Below are 18,192 nucleotides of genomic sequence, written 5' to 3'. Positions count from 1 at the left end.
ATTTTCCATTGTACTTGGTTTTCTCCAAGTTTCTCACAGTAGAACACTTCCTATTTCCTTTGACTAGAATTTCTTCCATTAGGGAAATGTTGCCTGAAAATAGCATGCAGTATTAATGTGTCATTTGTGTCTGCTGCTGCCAGCAGTAACATGTTTCCTTGGCTCTCACCCCTGACTGCTGATGAGATCAAGTTGATTATTCAGCAGCTATAGCCCACCACCTGCTCTGGTTTTTTTCCCTGACATGCAAAGCTGTTGAGACTCTATCTTGCCTTGTTAAAGCTACATTTGGTATTCAGCTGTAGTATTAAGCAAATATCTGTATATATTTAAGAAGTGGATTCATTTTTGAACACTTGTAATAAGTCAAAATCATTATTTTGTTTTATACATTGGAGAGCTGAGGTGAACAGGATGATTATTTTTTCTAAAATTGACAATTTGGTTCCACTATTTAAGCTCTACATTTTATTATTAATACACTTGCATTGTTCATAGGCCCATTTCTAGAAATGCTACTGCAAACTTCAGTGCTGTCTTGATTTTATTATGAATCATTAGCTTGGGAATTTATCATTATAGTTTAAGTTATGAATGTATCTTAATGAAATAAAACATTTCTGTTCTATTCTGCAGAGGAAGAGATAATAAATAAGCTCTGTTCACTACTGTTATTTTTGGAAATTCTGGATTTTGCTCTTCTTTCTATAAATACCCATCCAGCTCTGAGAGAACTTAATGCTGTTTCTGGTGACATGGCCAAAAGAGATATTTGCTTATCAGTTCAGCAGAGATTTAAAATCTCCAGCTTTATGATCCTCTTTTGGGATTACAACAGCATTACATCTAAACATCTTTTGTAGCACACAAAGTGTGAGCAAATCTAGAATTCATTACACTTCTCTGTATTTAGTGTGTCCTACCTAGCTGAACCCACTTTTGTGATTTTATAGAAGCTATACTTTTAAACAAAAATACTACAATATTTTGAATATTCAGTATTTATTTAATATTGCTATTGAGTTGTATTGACAGTAAAATGATATTATTTGATATATTGTTCCTAAACTCATATGAAACTTTAGTATTCTGTGAAATTTGTTATTTTTTTGCTTTTTTTCTGCTATTTAACTGCTCTTTCATCCCATATTTGATTAAAGGTGGCTGACTTCTTTAGTCCTGCACAAGTGATGCCAGTCTGTATCAATGTTTTCTTCTCCTTGTACTTTGCAGGGAGGTATTTACTTGATTTGTTATTTTTTTCTACTTTTCCCTTTAAAATAATGCCATTGCATCTACATATTTCAGTTATGTCTGTTCCTATTCAGGTATTAGTCACATTTCAGTGAATCTGCTAACATGTATAAATTGGTAGGTTTATTTTGTGGTTTTTTTTTTCTTTTTCTTTTAGATTGCTTGTTTTAAGTGGATACTTATTGAGGAGGTATTAAAGGAGTAGTAAAGCAATTTGAACTGTGTCAAGTTAAATTCTTTAAGTCAGAGGAAAATTACCTCTTGACATTTTAAAATACTTTCTTTGAAGTGAGTTAATTTTGATATTTCTAAAATAGTTCATGTAGTTCTGATTTCTCCTTGAGTTGATAGAAAGTATGTGAAAAAAACAGGGTAAGAAGGCACGCCTACTCAATATACATGTCATTTTCTAATCAAGCCTGTGAAGTTACTAGCTCAGCTGTGAAGGTTAAAAGAGTTTCCTAAGGCAGGCAGTGAGTTGGAGCTGCTAGTGTTATGCAATCTGAGATTTGTTGGAGCAGTTGGCAATTTCAGCCTAATGGTTTCAGCATGTGTCCTTCCCTTTGAGCCTGTTCAAAAATATAACACTAATGTGACTTACATTTAAGGCATATGAATTATTAGAATGAAAATGTAATAAGCTCTAAGGAGTTTAAACCTCTGCAAATGAGAAGGATGAATGATGTCTTAAAGAAGTGGTCTTCTGCTATTTTTATACACCACTCTAGTGAAATTTCACTGCTAGATGTCAAGATGCATTTGACAGACTATCTTACTCTTCTAATGGTTTTTCTTCATGCCTTTATCTACAGTTGTCTCTGTCGTACTCCCTTGTCTACTGAAACATTTTTGGCAGTATCAAGCTGTCATAATATTGCCCAGCTTCTCAAATCTCCTGATTGCACACATCCTAGAAATATACTCTGGCTTGGCAACTGAACTTCCTTCCTCCTTCCCTCTCCCCATAAATGTGGAAATTCTGCTTCTCTACCTTCTGATGTGAATCTGCTGCACTCCTTTTTGCAGTGTATAGGGAGCTGGCAACTTGCTGCCAGTTGATTTGTACACCCCTACTGCACCTATGATGTGTGTAAAGTATTTCACACAGATAATATTTCATGCCTCATAGATGGGACTCAGTGCTCCAGTCAGAGAAGACAATTTTATGCTCCCTGCATTCTTTATTGTGGCTGTATTTGATGTGTTCTCTGGAACTCAGGTACTTCTCCAGCAATGCCTTTGGATCTGTGCTTCATTTTTCCCTTTGACTGCACATGTAAGGTTTCTTTTCATCAGGTACCAATGGTCTTGCTCGTTCTAGTTAGGATTATGGACATTAGATACAAAGCTGAGGTGACACCAGTAAATTTTCAGACAGCTACAAATTAGTACTTGTAATCATCCCCCTGAAACTTCTTCAGGCTGTGCATATCAAGTGCATATCAAGCTATACCACTTTCCCAGAAGTTTAAATGTATGAGGTTTAGCTTATTTATTTATTTTCTTATTTAGCTATTTATTCTTCAATGATGACTTTCAGTAGAGCATCTATCTCCATCTCTTCTGTGATTTGTTTTCAGGATGGAAGAAAAAATGACAATAGCTGTAAGTTTGACTACTTCTGAAGTATTTTAGATTCTTTCTAAAACTTAACTGAGGATCCTAATACAGTATATTTGAAAGACTCTTTCAGATCTCTTTTAGGCCTTGAAGTACTGCCACTATGCCACTTTTCCCCTCTCTTTTTGTTAATTTGCTAGGAACACAGAAGAGAAGAGTTATTTCTAGTTCATGTTTTAGAAAAGGGATGCTTTTATGTAATGGAGAAGTGTTACTGTGACAAATGTTCTTTGGGTTTTATCCTTTGTTGCTCTTCTTATATGACACTTTTGTCAGTGACAAGTGATTGCACGTGACACTTTAGACGTCAAAAGCACGTGTGGGATGCATTTATTTAGGGCATCCCAATTTCAGTTTTTCCTGTTAAAATGAATTTGATTAATTACAACAGAAAGCATTAACTTTACCTACAATATTGTAATCCCAAGTACTCTAGTTCACATTTTATTTGCAATTGATTTCTGATTTATTTAGACCAATGGCTTGATTTGCTTTGAAACTAGAAGACCATGAGAGGAGTAAAAGTTCACTGTAGAGAATTAGCCTTGTTTTTCCTTCTTTCATTGAAGTAAACAGCAGGAATAAAGGTTGTCTTGAATGACAAAGAATGGTTTTCATTATAGCTATTAACAGATACTGAAAACCTTTAAAGCTCTGTCTTCTAAATATGTGGAAGGTGATAATTTTTTCCCTTAGGTTGCTTTGTAGCCAACATGACAGCTTTTGGATATGAAGTCATCCTGTTAGAAAAACTGATTAAGAAGGTCTGAAATATGAGAAACCAGAAATGTCTTGAAATGCATTAGAAAAGCAGAGAAACTGTGGAAAGTAATTTTTTGCTTACAATATACAAATTCCATATAGAATATAGGAGACCAATTAAAAATAGACTTTCTGTGACCTTATGTGCTTCAGATATTCTCATTAACAGAGCACAGATCACATTACCATCATGTGGCACAGCAGATGTCAGAGTAAAGAGAATCTGTCTCTGCAGTGTAAATACCTAAAATATAACCAAGCCGCAGATCAGCAAAAAAAAAGCCTATATTCAATCACTATATTAAAAAAAAAAAAAAAAAAAGTAACAAACGTTTAAAATAATGCAATACAGCAAAGCTTAGGGAAAAAAGTCCTTATTTGGCATAGGGAAATATGAATTATAAGGGAAATTTTGTGCTTTAGTGTTAGGGATCACAATATTTTAAAAGCAAACGAATTTACTTGAAAAAGGAAACATCAAAACTTGTGGTTACAATTTAAATCAGCAAAATTAGGCATGTCTTTGGTTTAGTCTAAGATATTGTTTTATGGTTGGGACTGTCTTATCCAAACTGACATTCCTCAGCTTCATCAAATCTAGATCAGCTTTTGTGGTGATAATTATTGCCAAGTGCCACATTAGAAAGATCATATAGGAAATATCTTTATAAATAACATGTAAAAGGGTAGTCAGCCCCCATTAACTCCTCCTGTGCCCCACTGGAATTATGGAAATAAGATAAAGAAAATAAATCCAGATGTGTTTATATGAGGGTTATGATCTTGCTCTCTTTAGCACATCTGTGGTCACTTTTGGGTTACTGACCTTCCAGTTTACAGTTATTTGTTGTATTCACACTCTGTCACTCTGGGTAGTCTTTTTATACAATTGGGTACAATTACTGAATAGGGTAATTCATGGGTATTTGGATAATTCATTACCAAGAATTCCTGTGAAAATATAACATATGCTATGCATGTAAAGACATAGAATCAAGGTAGAAGAGAATAGTTCTAATTCGGTTAAATATAGAATGTAACATCTTACCGAGATGACAACATAATCCTTTAGACTGTCAGTCTGTATTAAACCTGAAGTAACAGTATCAGTCTTGCATTGACACTTCAGACACCAATATAAGAGTCTTACAAAATCTCTTCCTCATCTTGTAATTCATATCCAATTCATAATCAACTATGGGTGAAGAAAAATATTTGTATTTCAGACACATATGTGAAAACTGTGTATTAAACCACTTTTACACATACTTGTGGCTTTTATGCTGTTCATGCAAGAGCAGGTTTGAATATTTGGATAATATTTTATAATCAGGACTTGAAGGTTGTTGGGTATTCTATGTTGATCTTTATAAGTTTGATATTGATGTATTTTTCTGTGGTACTTATTTTCTTAAAATAACCTAAAAATCCTTGGATTTTGCATTTTAGAAAGTTTGTGAGCCTACTGATATCTATTAACTCCTAAGATTACACATTTTATAACAGATTAATGTATCAAGAAGTAGTTGAATATTACTTTCAAATAAAACACTTAAAGGAGAGTGGGAAGCAGAGGAAAAAATTATTGTACTGACTATAAATTTAATTGGGCCATTTGCTGACAGAATCCTGTGCTGGAGAGAAGGAGATAAAAATATGACATATACGTAAAAAAATGAAGGCTGGAAGATGAATAGGGCTTCTAGGGAGTTGATCTTTATAGATCAGATAAAGATTCTTGCAGTCTGTGCTGCATCAAAGGCTGCCTTTCAGAGATAGCAACATGAACTTGGAAACTGGGGATAAGACATTTGAAAATAGAGGGTTTTCAGATTGACAAGCAGCTGGGCTTTGGATCTTTTTTAGTTGTTTTGCTTTTCTATTGTCTGTGTGTTTGTGTGTGTATAATCTTTTATAATCCCTTTAAAAGTTAACAAAAGATTCATAGGCTGGTGGAGTGAATTAACACTTGCACTTTATCTAGCTTTTCAACAGCTGTTTTCCTTTAAAGGTAACCTTTCTCTTTGAAAGATGTAAGGAAATCTAGTGGAAGGCACCTCTTGACTCTTTTCAAAGTTTGATTAAAATACTTATTGTGAGTAGTGACTGATTTTCAAGGGATAATTATTTTTTTAATTGATGAGCTAAGTATTCTGGAAATTCCTTAAAAAATGCACAATACACCCTACTAATTAAAAAAAAAAAAAAAAAGCTTTAAAAAGAAGATATAGAAGTAGTTTTTTAATCTAGGAAAATTTATTAAACAAATTGTATGTTTAATCAAAGTATTTCCAGGCCCCTTAAATTTAACATCAGCTACTCTGTCAATCACACTGGCTAAATCTGGCATCAGCTTCTCTGATCCCTTACTTAAAAAGCACCATCACACAGCTGTCATGCATCCTCCAGAAGCACATGAATAGATGCTGCAGCATTCTGTTAGCCTTTGCAGCCCTCTCTCCCTGGTTGTGGTTTCTCAATTCATTTACTACTTCAGACCAAATCTGTGCCCTCCAGCAGGCTGCACGAAGTTGGGCTCTTTAAATATATTGAAGTAAGCCAGAACACTTCTGTTACATGTTAGTTTTGTTTCTTTTTCCATTTTAGTGCTGTTCTGCTTTTCCTACTCTGTATCCAAAAAGATGCTGTTAAATAGAGCTTTGTTCAAGGCATGAAAACATCTCACAGCTTTCATCTACACAGCAAACAATACAGAGGGCTTTGAGGAAGAAATTATTAAAAGCTAATATACAAGAATATTGTTTTAAACCATTTTTTCTTATTTTCTTACATGTAAAAAATTACTTGTCAGGGTTTTAGTATTTGCTGGAGAAACCTGTAGGGAGCTGCAGTGGATCATGGTGTTAAAGAAGGTGTTGCCTTATTAAACCCTCATTGTAATGAGGGAAAGTGGGAAGCACCAGGTGTCAGCTGGCTCTCAGGCAGCTTCTCTGTCAGCATTCTCCAGAGACTCTTCCATCAAAACAGGGAAAGCCAGACCTGACATTTGCATACCTCACAAGGAAGCAGGCTTGATTTCTTTGAGAGATGAAAAATTACTCTCTCCTTGTGTCACAATAAAAGGCACAGGTAACTTGAGTTTGCTTAACTGACTGGCTATTTTTGGCTGAGGAGTGTTGACATAGAGTAACATAAAACACATTCTAAATATACATTCCAGCTAAAATATTGGATACATTACTGATCATGTTTTTTTTTTAAGTGGATCAAGTAACTGGAACAACAACAAAAAATATTGGGTTTTGGACAGTAGAGCAAAATGCAGAGATTCTTCAGGCAAGCAGTGATGAAGAAATCAAAAAGGTGTCTCAGCCAGTTGCTCGAGCCTGTATGCTTGCTCCTGTCTTCTTGTCATATATTTCCATTATGGTGTTGGATTTGCGGTTCTAGGAGTCAAGGAACAACTGTTTTCTCATTGATTATTGCTCTTAAACAGTTTTCTTGGACTTCCCTATGAACTTGATTAACAGAACTCTGTACACATGCCCGAATGCCAGCCTCTCATTTTAGAGGCTATTTTAAGGTGTAAAGCATTGTAGATATTGCATGTAGGGTTATTTTGGAAGGTTTCTTGGGTAGTTAGGATGGGTTCTATCTGAAATCTGACAGAAAAATTCTAACATTTTTGAGAAGGATATTCTTTTTTTCCTTTCATTTGAGACAAGAGAAAGCAACCCAAACATTTTTTTTTTAATTTGCTTTTTTTAAATAAGCATTTTCACTTTATAGTGTTTATTAGCTAAGAAATCTACCCTTTGAACTGAGGAACTTCAAGCATGACTTCAGCTCTTTCCATTGAAAATTCTTAGTAGTGTTAATGATGATTATACATTTCTCTCCATAATCCATCTATCATTTTATGCATTTGGGTTCTGCTGTCTTTTGTGGTTCTCAGAGTACCTTAAGGCAATGGAGCAGAGTGAAGGAAATCTGAGGGCAGTGTTAACTGCAGCTATTTACATGTGTATTAAGTGTTATATCTTGCTTTGCTACAATTTGGTGAAATATGACTTAATAATCTCTAATTTATCAGAAGATATACAAATTTAGGTGCAGAAAGGTCTAGATTAATTGAATAAATTAGATGGAAAAAGTTGTTCTAGTGTATTATCAAAAAAATGAAAATGCTGTAGATGTTTGTCCAGTGTAGTCAAGAGAGCTGGACTGTATTTTTTTCCAATATAATTTATGAGAGGATATAATAGTTTTTCAGTGGTGCTGGTTACTGTGGATGTACCTCCAGTGGGCAGTGCCTGTAAGGTGCTGGTTAGCTGAGAACCATCTGAATTGACAATTAAACAATTGAGTGGGGACAGATTTTGTGGCAGTACAGGACACAGGTTTGCTTTTTTTCTGGTTTTAAAGAATTATTTCAAACTTAAATATTAAAAAAAATTAAAAGTTCTGATTTTTGAAATGTATCAGTCATCCTGGTGCCTGTTAGAGCTGGGAGAGGAGTCACCCTCAGGGGATGAGGTAGCACACGCAGTTGCAATCTGGAACAATTTTGAGGTCAGAACCATGTCTGGAACTCCAGCTTTCATGGACTTTCTAGTCATATTTCTTTTGCTGTTAACAATAACTGACAAGGTGACTCAGTTGAAAGTGTAACTTGGACACCAGTTCATTTTGTGTAGGGCTTGTTTTGAATATTAAAATGGTCATCAGACATATTGTTACACAATAAGCATTTTCATCCCTATTTATCTGGTGGACATAGTCAGGCTGTGTCTGCTAGAAAGGGACCATGACTCCCTAAAAACATTTGCTGAAATTTTTATTGGAATGTAAAACAGTTGAGTTCTAAAAGTCACTCAACAATTAGGACATGGCTGAGTCCACATGAGCTACATTCACATCAGGTAGCTGCTCCTTCAGAGTGAGCTGGCTTGCTTTAGGGATGGGTGGATCCGTGGGGTGGGGGATCTGTGTGCAGCTCAGCTGGAGAACATACACTGGCAACTTCCATATGCAAAATTGTAGTAAACTTCTAAGAACTGTGTCCAAACAGCTTTTTTTTAACGACTTCAAATTTTGTCTGAGGAGGAACACCTCATCCAATCTAATGGATGTATCTCTACAAGAGATGCATTTGAAAGTGCAAATTCCCATACATTGTGCTTTGCTTCCTGTGGGGTTAAGTGAAAAGACTGGATTGTATTCAAAGTATTAGATATAAGGAAAATACCCTCTAATAACGTTCCTGTTACTTTCCAGCTGCTAATTCAATCTGTGAGATCAAGACTCCAGCTAGTCCCAAATTACTGACTTTATGTGTCCCTAATAATCACAGGGCTGTCAGTAGTTGCTATAATTGAAGCTAAATTACATCATAGAGAAATAAATGTCCATAACATGGTGTTTAATATTTTAAAATGTACTTGTCATTAGATGGTAGATCAAATTAATGCACATAAGACAAGGTAGTATGTGTAAGAGAAAGTGTTTTCAGTAGGATGTTGATGGATTTTGAATTTAACTAGAACTACTTAAATTATATTCGAGTGAGGGCTAAGTTTCCTAATGCAATACAGTACTTAAATATCCAAAAATACAGAAAATAGAATTTTTTAGATGAGATGGTTCACCTTCGCTCAAATATACATAATTTTCAAGTAAATGCAAAAAATCATAGATATCTAAAATATATAAAGAGAAAACATGTATAAGTAAAAGAGAAAGACTTTTCTGCGTGAAGAATCAGTAAAGACTAAAATTTGCATCCTCTCTTTCTTTGTTCTTCAGCGCCTTGCTAAAGAAGCAGAGAAGTACCAAGCATCACATCAGTGGAGGGATGAGTTTGGGGTAAGCTTCAGTTTTTCTCCTTTTAACCATCTTGGGTGTTTCTTCTTTGAAATGTTAACTGTAGTCTTAAAATATGATTTATGTATCTACTACAGAAAGGGTTACTGACTATGAATAGACCTTTTATTTAATTCAGTAAACAGTGTCTCTCAGTCAGGGTGTCTAGAGAATAAAGTGAACTTTTCCCTTCAGAAGCTCATAGGGAGCTTCACAGACTCAGGGATGTAGCTCTGAGCTGTACACAAGACATCTGTTTGTTTTGACAGACAAGGAATGATTACAGGGAAGACATTTGAGTGATGGTTGCTATCAGTTAAAAGTGTGGTTATTCCAAACACTGAAACAGAATCATAGAAAAGATTTTTACAAGATGTCTTTTTCTTGTGTAAAGGGAAAAAAGAACCAAACCCACAAACAACAACAACAAAAAAACCAAGCAAACAAGAAAAAAACTTAATACACAAGGATTTGGTTATATGCATGACTTGGGAGTCATAGACTATTTTTAGAATACCTTTCCATATTTTAATAACTGCGTCTCTTTATTCAATATTCTAGTACTGCTGAAAGAGGCCCCAACCTGGTCAAACATTAAATTATCTTCTTTAGTCATTTGAGGCTTTACTGAAAAATAAGTGACATGATTTTAAAATGTACAATATTGATTTTTTTATTACCAATCTGGCCAAATTAATACTGTGCTACATGATTATAATCCTCTTAATTTTAGGTTATAGTTCCAGGCTGAGTGTAAAAGTTATTTATTATGCCTTTATTCCATGTTCCTTCAGAAATAAAAACAGATGGTACTTTTTACATGATGCTGCTACAAACCTAGACTATGTTTGCACACCCACAAGGATCACAGTGGCACACAGTTAAATGCACAGTGGTTTTCTGAGAATGTTGTGGTTTAACCCCAGCTGACAAGTCAGCACAGCACAGGCACCTGCTCACTCCCACTAAATCAGGGTGGGGGAGACAATTGCAAGAGTAAAAATGAGAAAACTCATGGGTTGATATGAAGACAGTTGTATAAGTAAAGCAAAAGTTGCATGCAGAAGCAAAGCAAAACAAGGAATTCCTTCACTGCTTCCCATGGGGGGCAGGTGTTCATCCATGCCCAGGAAAATGGGGCTCCTTTGCCTTTCATGATGACTTGTGAAGACAAACACCATCACTCCACCCCTTTCCTTCCTCTTCCTCCTGTGTTATCTACTGTTCACAGTGCTGTCTGATATGGAATATCCCTTAGGTAAGTTGGGGTCAGCTGTGTACCCCCAGTCTCCTCACTGGTGGGGGAGTGTGGAAAGCAGAAAAGGCCTCAGCTGTGCAAAAACACTGCTTAGCAATAAAAAGACAACAGCAGGATTATCAACACTGCTCCCAGAACAAATCCAAGATATATCCCATGATAGCTACAAAGAAGAAAATTAGTTCTAACCCAGTCAAAAACAGCAGAAATGTTCATTCTGATCCAGCGTTACTCAGGCACTTGGAGATCTGAAAACAGACAAAAAAGCTCCTAAGGTCAGGTCGTGTAATTCAGATAGGAGTGACTGACTTCAGGAGTACAGAGAGCCTGGACACAGCCTGAATGCTTTTAAGTGTGCTCTCTGCCCAGGCACAGCTTCCAGTGCGTGGTAAAACACAGAATGCATATTCCGTGGAGATGCTCTAACAAGAATGCTGCAGCGACCTTTCCTGCTAATCTGTCTCTCTTGTGACTGGAAAACAAAACCTGCAGGCTTGATGGACTCAGTGCAGAGCTGTGTGAATACAGTCAGAATCTCATTCTAATAGTTTTGCTTCTGCAGTATATTCTGGCATCATGTCAACACTGCCTCAGCTTTTGTTTTTCTTTTTACTCTTTATTTTTCACAGTAGACTTCAGTCATACCAAAGAGGCTTCAGGTTTTATCTGAGTTCATTGCCAAGGAGACATCTCAAAATGATTTGTGATTTTATATTCATGTTGTGCTTCAGGCAAAGACTGTGGTCAGTATTAAAAAAAATGCAGTTGGATTTATAATAAACTGCAACCTGAGATTCTACTTTACTGTCTTGAATTCTGATCAGAACAGTATGCACCATATAATAACCTTGACATTAGGCTATGCAATTAAATTTCAAATAAATGTATTAAGCCTCTTATAATTTAATTTGTTCCATTTTTGCCAGAAGTAATCTTACTTCTCTTCTGGCCTACTTTTTAGAAAATGCCTGCTCAAATTAGTTTGCACACAGATCTTTCTGATAAACTTAATTTTCACTGGAGAACTCATTCTCCTAATGTCTTGATGGAAAATAGAAGATAGACCGTAAAACTTTCTGCAGTTAAAGGTTCTTAAAGTACTTCTGATAGCATTATGAATGGTCTATATCATGCTGCAGGAGGTTCATTTCTCATCCAGGATTTGGTTTGGGGTGATGAAAGCCCTTCCAGCAGCATTGCACATGAGTCACTGTAGAATGGAGCTCATGGGACAAGCTATTTCTGCTTCTAATGGGCTTGTGGTCAGTGATGTCCTTGACAGTCAGATTGCAGCCAAGCAATAGCCTGTGTTTTAAGGAGAAAATATCACAAGCATTCATTCTAGGGAAGTGTGTATGGGCTGACTTGAGTGGAATGTATGTAAAAAAGAAAGGGCAAAGAAGGCTGACTGTGAGACCAAGGTCTGTACAGAGCTACAAGGGATGTGCCAGTCAAAAGACCCCACAGGGTGCCTGTTCTAACACCTTATCCTAAATATGAGTGGGTTTTGCACAGTTCACAGTAAAAGAAAAGTGCAAGTAGTCAAGATTTTATTTTCAGGTTAATGTCACAGTATAATAAAAATTCAGCATCTTAGATACAGTCTTTTGAAATAAACTACTACAGGGAGAAAACTCAAATTTACTCACACAGATTTTTAATTTTTTTAACATAATAATCTAGTGTAAAGGCTGTCCAAATTGTCTAAAGAATGAAATTTTATTGTCCTTTAGAAAAATAGTTAGGAGACTAAACTATTTACAGATATACAGATCCACATCTACTAAAATCCCTTTTCTGTACTATTTCTAATTGAATGAGATTATAATTTCTTCCAATATTTTAGGTACTATAGTATATTAAATTCAAATTACCTCAAGCAGACCAAACAATGAAAAACAAAACAAAAAACTTAAAGCTCATCTTGTTCTGACCCCCCTGCCATGGGCAGGGACACTTTCCATAAGACCAGGTTGCTCAGAGCCTCATCCAACCTGGCCTTGAGCACTTCCATGGAACTTCTCTGGGAAACTGTGGCAGTGCCTCACACCTTCACAGGAAGGAATTTCTTCCTAATGCCTGATCTAAACCCACCTTCTTTCAGTTTCATGGAATCACAGACTGTGCTGAGTTTGAAGGCACCCATCAGGATCCTCTTGTCCAGCTCCTGGCCCTGCACAGAACACCCCAAGAGTCACACCCTGTGCTGAGAGCATTGTCCAAACACTTCTCAACTCTGCCAGTCTTGGTGCTTCACCACTTCCCTGGAGAGCCTGTTCCAGTGCTCAACCGCTCTCTGGGGGATAAAAACCTGTTCCCAATATCCAACCTAAGCCTCCCCCAGCTCAGCTTCAGGCTGTTTGCTCGGGTCCTGTCACTGGTCACAAGAGTGAAGAGATCAGTGCCTGTCCCCCTGCTGCCCCTCATGAGGTTGAAGACAACACTAAGGATTCTCTAATATCTCAATGTCTTTTTTATATTGTGGGGCCCAAAACTGCCCTGAGCACTTGAGATGAGGCTGGCCCCAGTGCCTGGCTGTGATGCTGTGCCTGAATCCCCCAGGACAGGGCTGTTCCTCCCAGGGGCCAGGGCACTGCTGGCTCATGTTCAGCTTTCCCCTGACCAGGACCCCCAGGTCCCTTTCCCAGCACTGCTCTCCAGCCTCTCATTCCTCAGTCTATGCACAGAACCAGGTTCCCCAGTCCCAGGTGCAGAATCCAGCACTTTCCCTTGTTAAACTTCATTAGGTTGGTGATTGCCCATCCCTGCAGTGTGTCCAGTGTCTCTGCAGGACCTCTCTGCCTTTGAGTAGACAGTTCCTTCCCAGTTTAGTGTCATTAGCAAACTGACTTAGAATTCCTTTGAGTCCTGCATCCAAGGCATTAATGAAGGTGTTTAAGAGAGCCAGGCTGAGGATGGAGCCCAGTGGAGACCCAGCAGTGACAGGAGCCCAGCCTGCTGTCCCCCCATTCCCTGCAACCTTTGTGCCTGACCTCTAAGCCAGCTGCTCATCCACTGTGTAACTCAGTTATCCAGCTGTGAGCTGGACATCTTAAAAATAAAAAATTACTTTAGAGCATGTATCTCACATATTGACCATTATTTTTAGCTAACTGACAGAAAAAATGTTGTCATGGCTATGGGCATTTTTTACTGATAATTAAATATAAAAATAATTTTGTAAATTGCTAATTAATTTACTAAAGGTACAAAATTATTCAAATCAATGTTAATTAAGAATACCAAATATCTTCTAAGTAAAAAAGGGAAAAAAAGAATTATTGGATTGTGATTTGTTATTTCCTGATGAAACACAAAGTTGGTTAAAATAGTTGAACTGCAATTTCTTGTATGGCCCAAAAATAATACTTACCTGTTAGAAAACTATTCGGTCCTAAGAGAATATTTGTGAAGTTTATGAAGGCAAATCAAAAGTGCTTAGCTTAGGCAAATAAAGAAATCCCATTCCTTCTCCATTGATACTGCCCAATTCCCCAGCTGCTTCTACAGCTGGAGGAATTAAGCTTGCTTGAATATTTTAGATTAAAGCAGTTGCAACTCAGAGGTACAAACCAATATATCTAAATGAAACAGCCTTGTCAATTTGAAATTTCTTGCACACTACAGATTGAAAGGGGGATGGTTTTGACACTTGTGATCGTCCAATTATTTTTCTGGCGTTGAGACTCATGAAAAAAACGTTTACATACTGAAAGAAGGAAGGGAGAATTCTGTATGAAGTAATTGCTCTTATTCCCCAAATGAATCTTCTACAATTACATTTGATACCACACTTGATTGCCTTGCAATGGTTGGTTAACTAAAGCAATTTTGTTTCCAGTTGGGTGGCTGCATTAATTGTACTTACACATGTATAAACATAAGGGATATCTCACTGGTATTTTAAAGGGGGAGTCTGTTTTGATGGCCTTTTAACATTCACTTATTTATACAGAGACTGAGACTCAGACTTTAAGAATTACTATCATATAAAAATGTCACATGAAAAATTATTTTAATATGCTTTATCTTTTAACCAGTAGTGTTGTTTTATATTCTTCTGTGTAAATTATGTTTTCTACATAATTTCTACATAATTATGTTTTGAAGCAGCATTTTATCTGATGATAATATGTAGGCTGGTGTTTGTGTACCAACTGGGCTTAAAAATAATAACAAAAGGTCATGGGAATATTAGTTTGGAATTATGGTTGGTTTGTTATCTTTTTCTAGTAGAAATTCTGGCTGCATAAAACTGTAGTGAGAAGTGAGAAGTTGCTCAGCAAAGGAACAGGAGATGAAAAGGATAACTAAGATAAAACAGGTTTCCCACCACCAGAGTTGATCCAAGTGATGACCTGCAAGAGCAGAGCAGTAGTGGGTGTCTCTGCTGTATTTTGCAGTTTGAAGATTTTCAGGACTGTCTGTAATTTATTGTGGATGTGCTAAAACACTGGATCTTAAAAGCCTCAGCTGGAAAACAAACCAACCATGAAACTTTCAGCTTTGCCATCGTTTCATTATAAAGAAGCAGTTTACTAAACATATTTTATCTCTTGAAAGAAGGAAATCTCTATGAAGAAAACAAACTAGAATCCTTTTTCTGTCATCTCTTTAGAGAGATGATACAGTTCTCTCATGACTTGGACCTCTGATAATTCTCTTTTGTGCAAAGAGCATCTGTGGGACATGATACAGTTGAGATTTGGCACCAGACCTGCAGTGCAGGGAACTGGTCCTCACAGGTGCAAAGTAGGTGTGGGATCCTTTCCTGGTAAGTCATGTATACTTTATAATTCTGTGAAAGTTATAATAACACTAAACACAGGCAATGTGTCAAAGCTGTCTGTATCTTCACACAATGCTTTGATCCAAAGCTCAGTGAAATAAATCTTCCATCAATTTTGATTCATTTTGTCTCACATTTCTAAAGCCTGTGTGACTTGAAAAAAAAACCAACAACCAAATGATCAATTTAAATTGACAGATTAAAATTGACAGATGGTCAAGGTTCTAGGGAGGATAATATTTTATTCTCTAAAGGGCTGTGTGCCACCTCTTCTGTGACCTGTAGCCTTCATTTGTGTATAATTTAAACTAAATGTTCCCTATCTCACTGAAAGGAATGAAATACCATTTTTCTGCCAGTAATTGCACTTGGACATCTTTCCACCCAGGGAATGAAGTTGTGTGTATGTGCACTAGGAGTGGTAAGAAGGTGAGGTGAAGAGGAAATAAGGATAAATCGTATTTTCTGAAATAAACGGGTGGGTTGGTTAAAGGGTTGTTCTGATGTTCATTTGATGTTTATCAAATCACACATTTTGAGTCATGCAAGTTCACTGTGAATGTTGCAGGAACAAGTATTTTTGCAGTTCTTTATAATGTTTGTCAAAGTGAGACAGGAGACAAGAATTGCAGCCTTTGCAATACACTGACTTCATCTTCCCAGGATCTGCATCATTAGTAAGGAGAGTTTCATCTAAGTGTAGAAATCCACTGTGAACATGTCCATGCTGAAGCCTCTTTGGAAACGTGGCATAAAGCCTCACCAAATTAGTGCAGAATTTGTCTGGTATTCCCTCTGGGAATAAGATCCCTCTGTTTACCTGTCTGTCCCCAACATCCTGCCCCCTAATACTTGGATTCTTATTTCAGAATGTCTCAGTGTGCCTTCTGATTTACAAATATCTAGCAGACACTAGTTAAATAAAAAATCCAAGTCAATAGAAACGTTTTTAAGAATACCATTGCTTGCTACCTTGCCTGGAGTTTTATAACTTCCTGGAGTCTCTCAGGTGAGTTTTTCAGTCTAGAAATAATTTATTTCCTCTAAAATATGGGCTGCTATAGGACAGCTCTTCCATGCTGCTCCATTACATATCTGATATGATCCTGTAGGAGAATGACACCAATGAGTGTTAGTGTGACTAATCATATTCGTGTTCTTGATTTGATTTTTTTTTTCTGTTTCACATTTAGTTGACTTTTAAACCAATTAGAAAGTTGATGAAGAAGACAGCGGTAGCAGTACAATCAGAATTAAGATTATAAATAAGCAGGGATTTTAAATGTGTGGCTATAGAGGAGATAGCTTTTGGTCTTTAGATACTGGTTATTTACCATCTCTCAATATGCTTACTTTCAGTAAAGGAGTGTAACTTTATAATATAAATCATTGCAAGGATCTCATCTGTGCAGTGAAGTGCTTCACTGGTTGGAAACTTGCCAAAAAAGCTTTTAGAGTAAAGCAAAGAAGCACCTTCTATCATTGTTGAGGGCTTTCAAGCATTCCATTTTATCTGAAAAATCAAATACGTTAAAGACATCTAATACACTTTTTACATATTGACCAGGCAACTCATTTTAAAAAGTGCAGCTTCTGAAAGAGGTGGAGGGAAGGATCTAGGTAAGAAGAAAAGAAAGAAAGGTGTGATTTCTATTATTAAGCTGCCATGTGTATGCATTATCACCTTCATTTTGAATGAGGCTTTAATGTACTTTCAGAACAAACACCTTATTAAAAGTAAGATATACTATTGTACTCAATATATTAACACCCTGTAGGTTCTTCAGTTTAAAACTGAGAAGTACAATATGCTAAGAAAAGCTTTTGCAGGCTGCTATTGTGCACTCTTTCTAAGAGTTCATTGAATTTGTGGTGCAGATGAAGCACACTGGTTTTTTGATGTTACCTTTCACCCTCAAATTCAATTTCTCATGTCAGTCTGGGATAAGTAATTCATAGCACTGCTTTACTGCCTTTGGTGAATCAGTAAAACCAATTAGAAATGGACTTCAAGGGTGCTGTTTATCTCCAAGCTTTTTTTGTCAAATATTTTCATTTCAAAACTAACAATATCTTTTTTTCTGTGATTTATCTGTGCCACTATAACTAGGATCTGACTAGTTTCCTCACTTTCCTAGGAAAACTCATTTTCCTGTTCATTTTCACATATTATTCTGACACTTTTTACACTGAGTTTAGAAAATGTGCCCATGTTTTGGAAAAAGAGTATGAACCAACTTAACTTCGCTGTCAATACTTATGAATTGGAAGAGAGAGGTGTTTTGTTTTGTTTTGTTTTGTTTTGTTTTGTTTTGTTTTTAATTAAAACTAAAAGAACCTGATTGGATATATGCAGGAAATTAATCAATGGTATAAGACTCAAATATGGCTTTTCATAATGGAGGCAGACTTCAAAGTTTGAGAAATTAAGAAAATATTACAAAGGTTTGGTTCTTACTTCAGAGAAGGAATGCCATTCATAAGAGCAAACCTTAGAGGGTTTTTTTAAAGGAAATTGGACCCAAATATTTTTAAAATATTTCCTGCCAGAAAGAGCAAATACTGTGAATATAGATATATGGAATGCTACATGTGTTATTTGATATTAAAATTAGAACTTTTCTAAAAGTGTGAGCTGAATGTGTTGGATTTTTGGAGGAGGAGATATTTATGAATTTCTTAACTC

At 36.3% G+C, this 18,192-nt stretch overlaps 1 protein-coding gene across 6 annotated transcripts in view; it reads left to right on the top strand.

The window, feature by feature from the left end:
* The window catches only part of CACNA2D1 (calcium voltage-gated channel auxiliary subunit alpha2delta 1), a 342,789-nt gene that overhangs the window by 160,000 nt on the left and 164,597 nt on the right, over positions 1 to 18,192 (top strand). For all 6 annotated transcript variants that reach the window (XM_056514818.1, XM_056514832.1, XM_056514799.1 and 3 more), the window contains exon 4: positions 9,403 to 9,462. In XM_056514818.1, the coding sequence (XP_056370793.1) occupies positions 9,403 to 9,462 (60 nt within the window). The remainder of the gene's footprint in view (positions 1 to 9,402; positions 9,463 to 18,192) is intronic.

Source organism: Oenanthe melanoleuca, chromosome 1A (genome assembly GCF_029582105.1).
Source record: "Oenanthe melanoleuca isolate GR-GAL-2019-014 chromosome 1A, OMel1.0, whole genome shotgun sequence".
Classification (NCBI taxonomy): domain Eukaryota; kingdom Metazoa; phylum Chordata; class Aves; order Passeriformes; family Muscicapidae; genus Oenanthe; species Oenanthe melanoleuca.
This window is presented reverse-complemented; position numbering and strand designations above follow the sequence as displayed.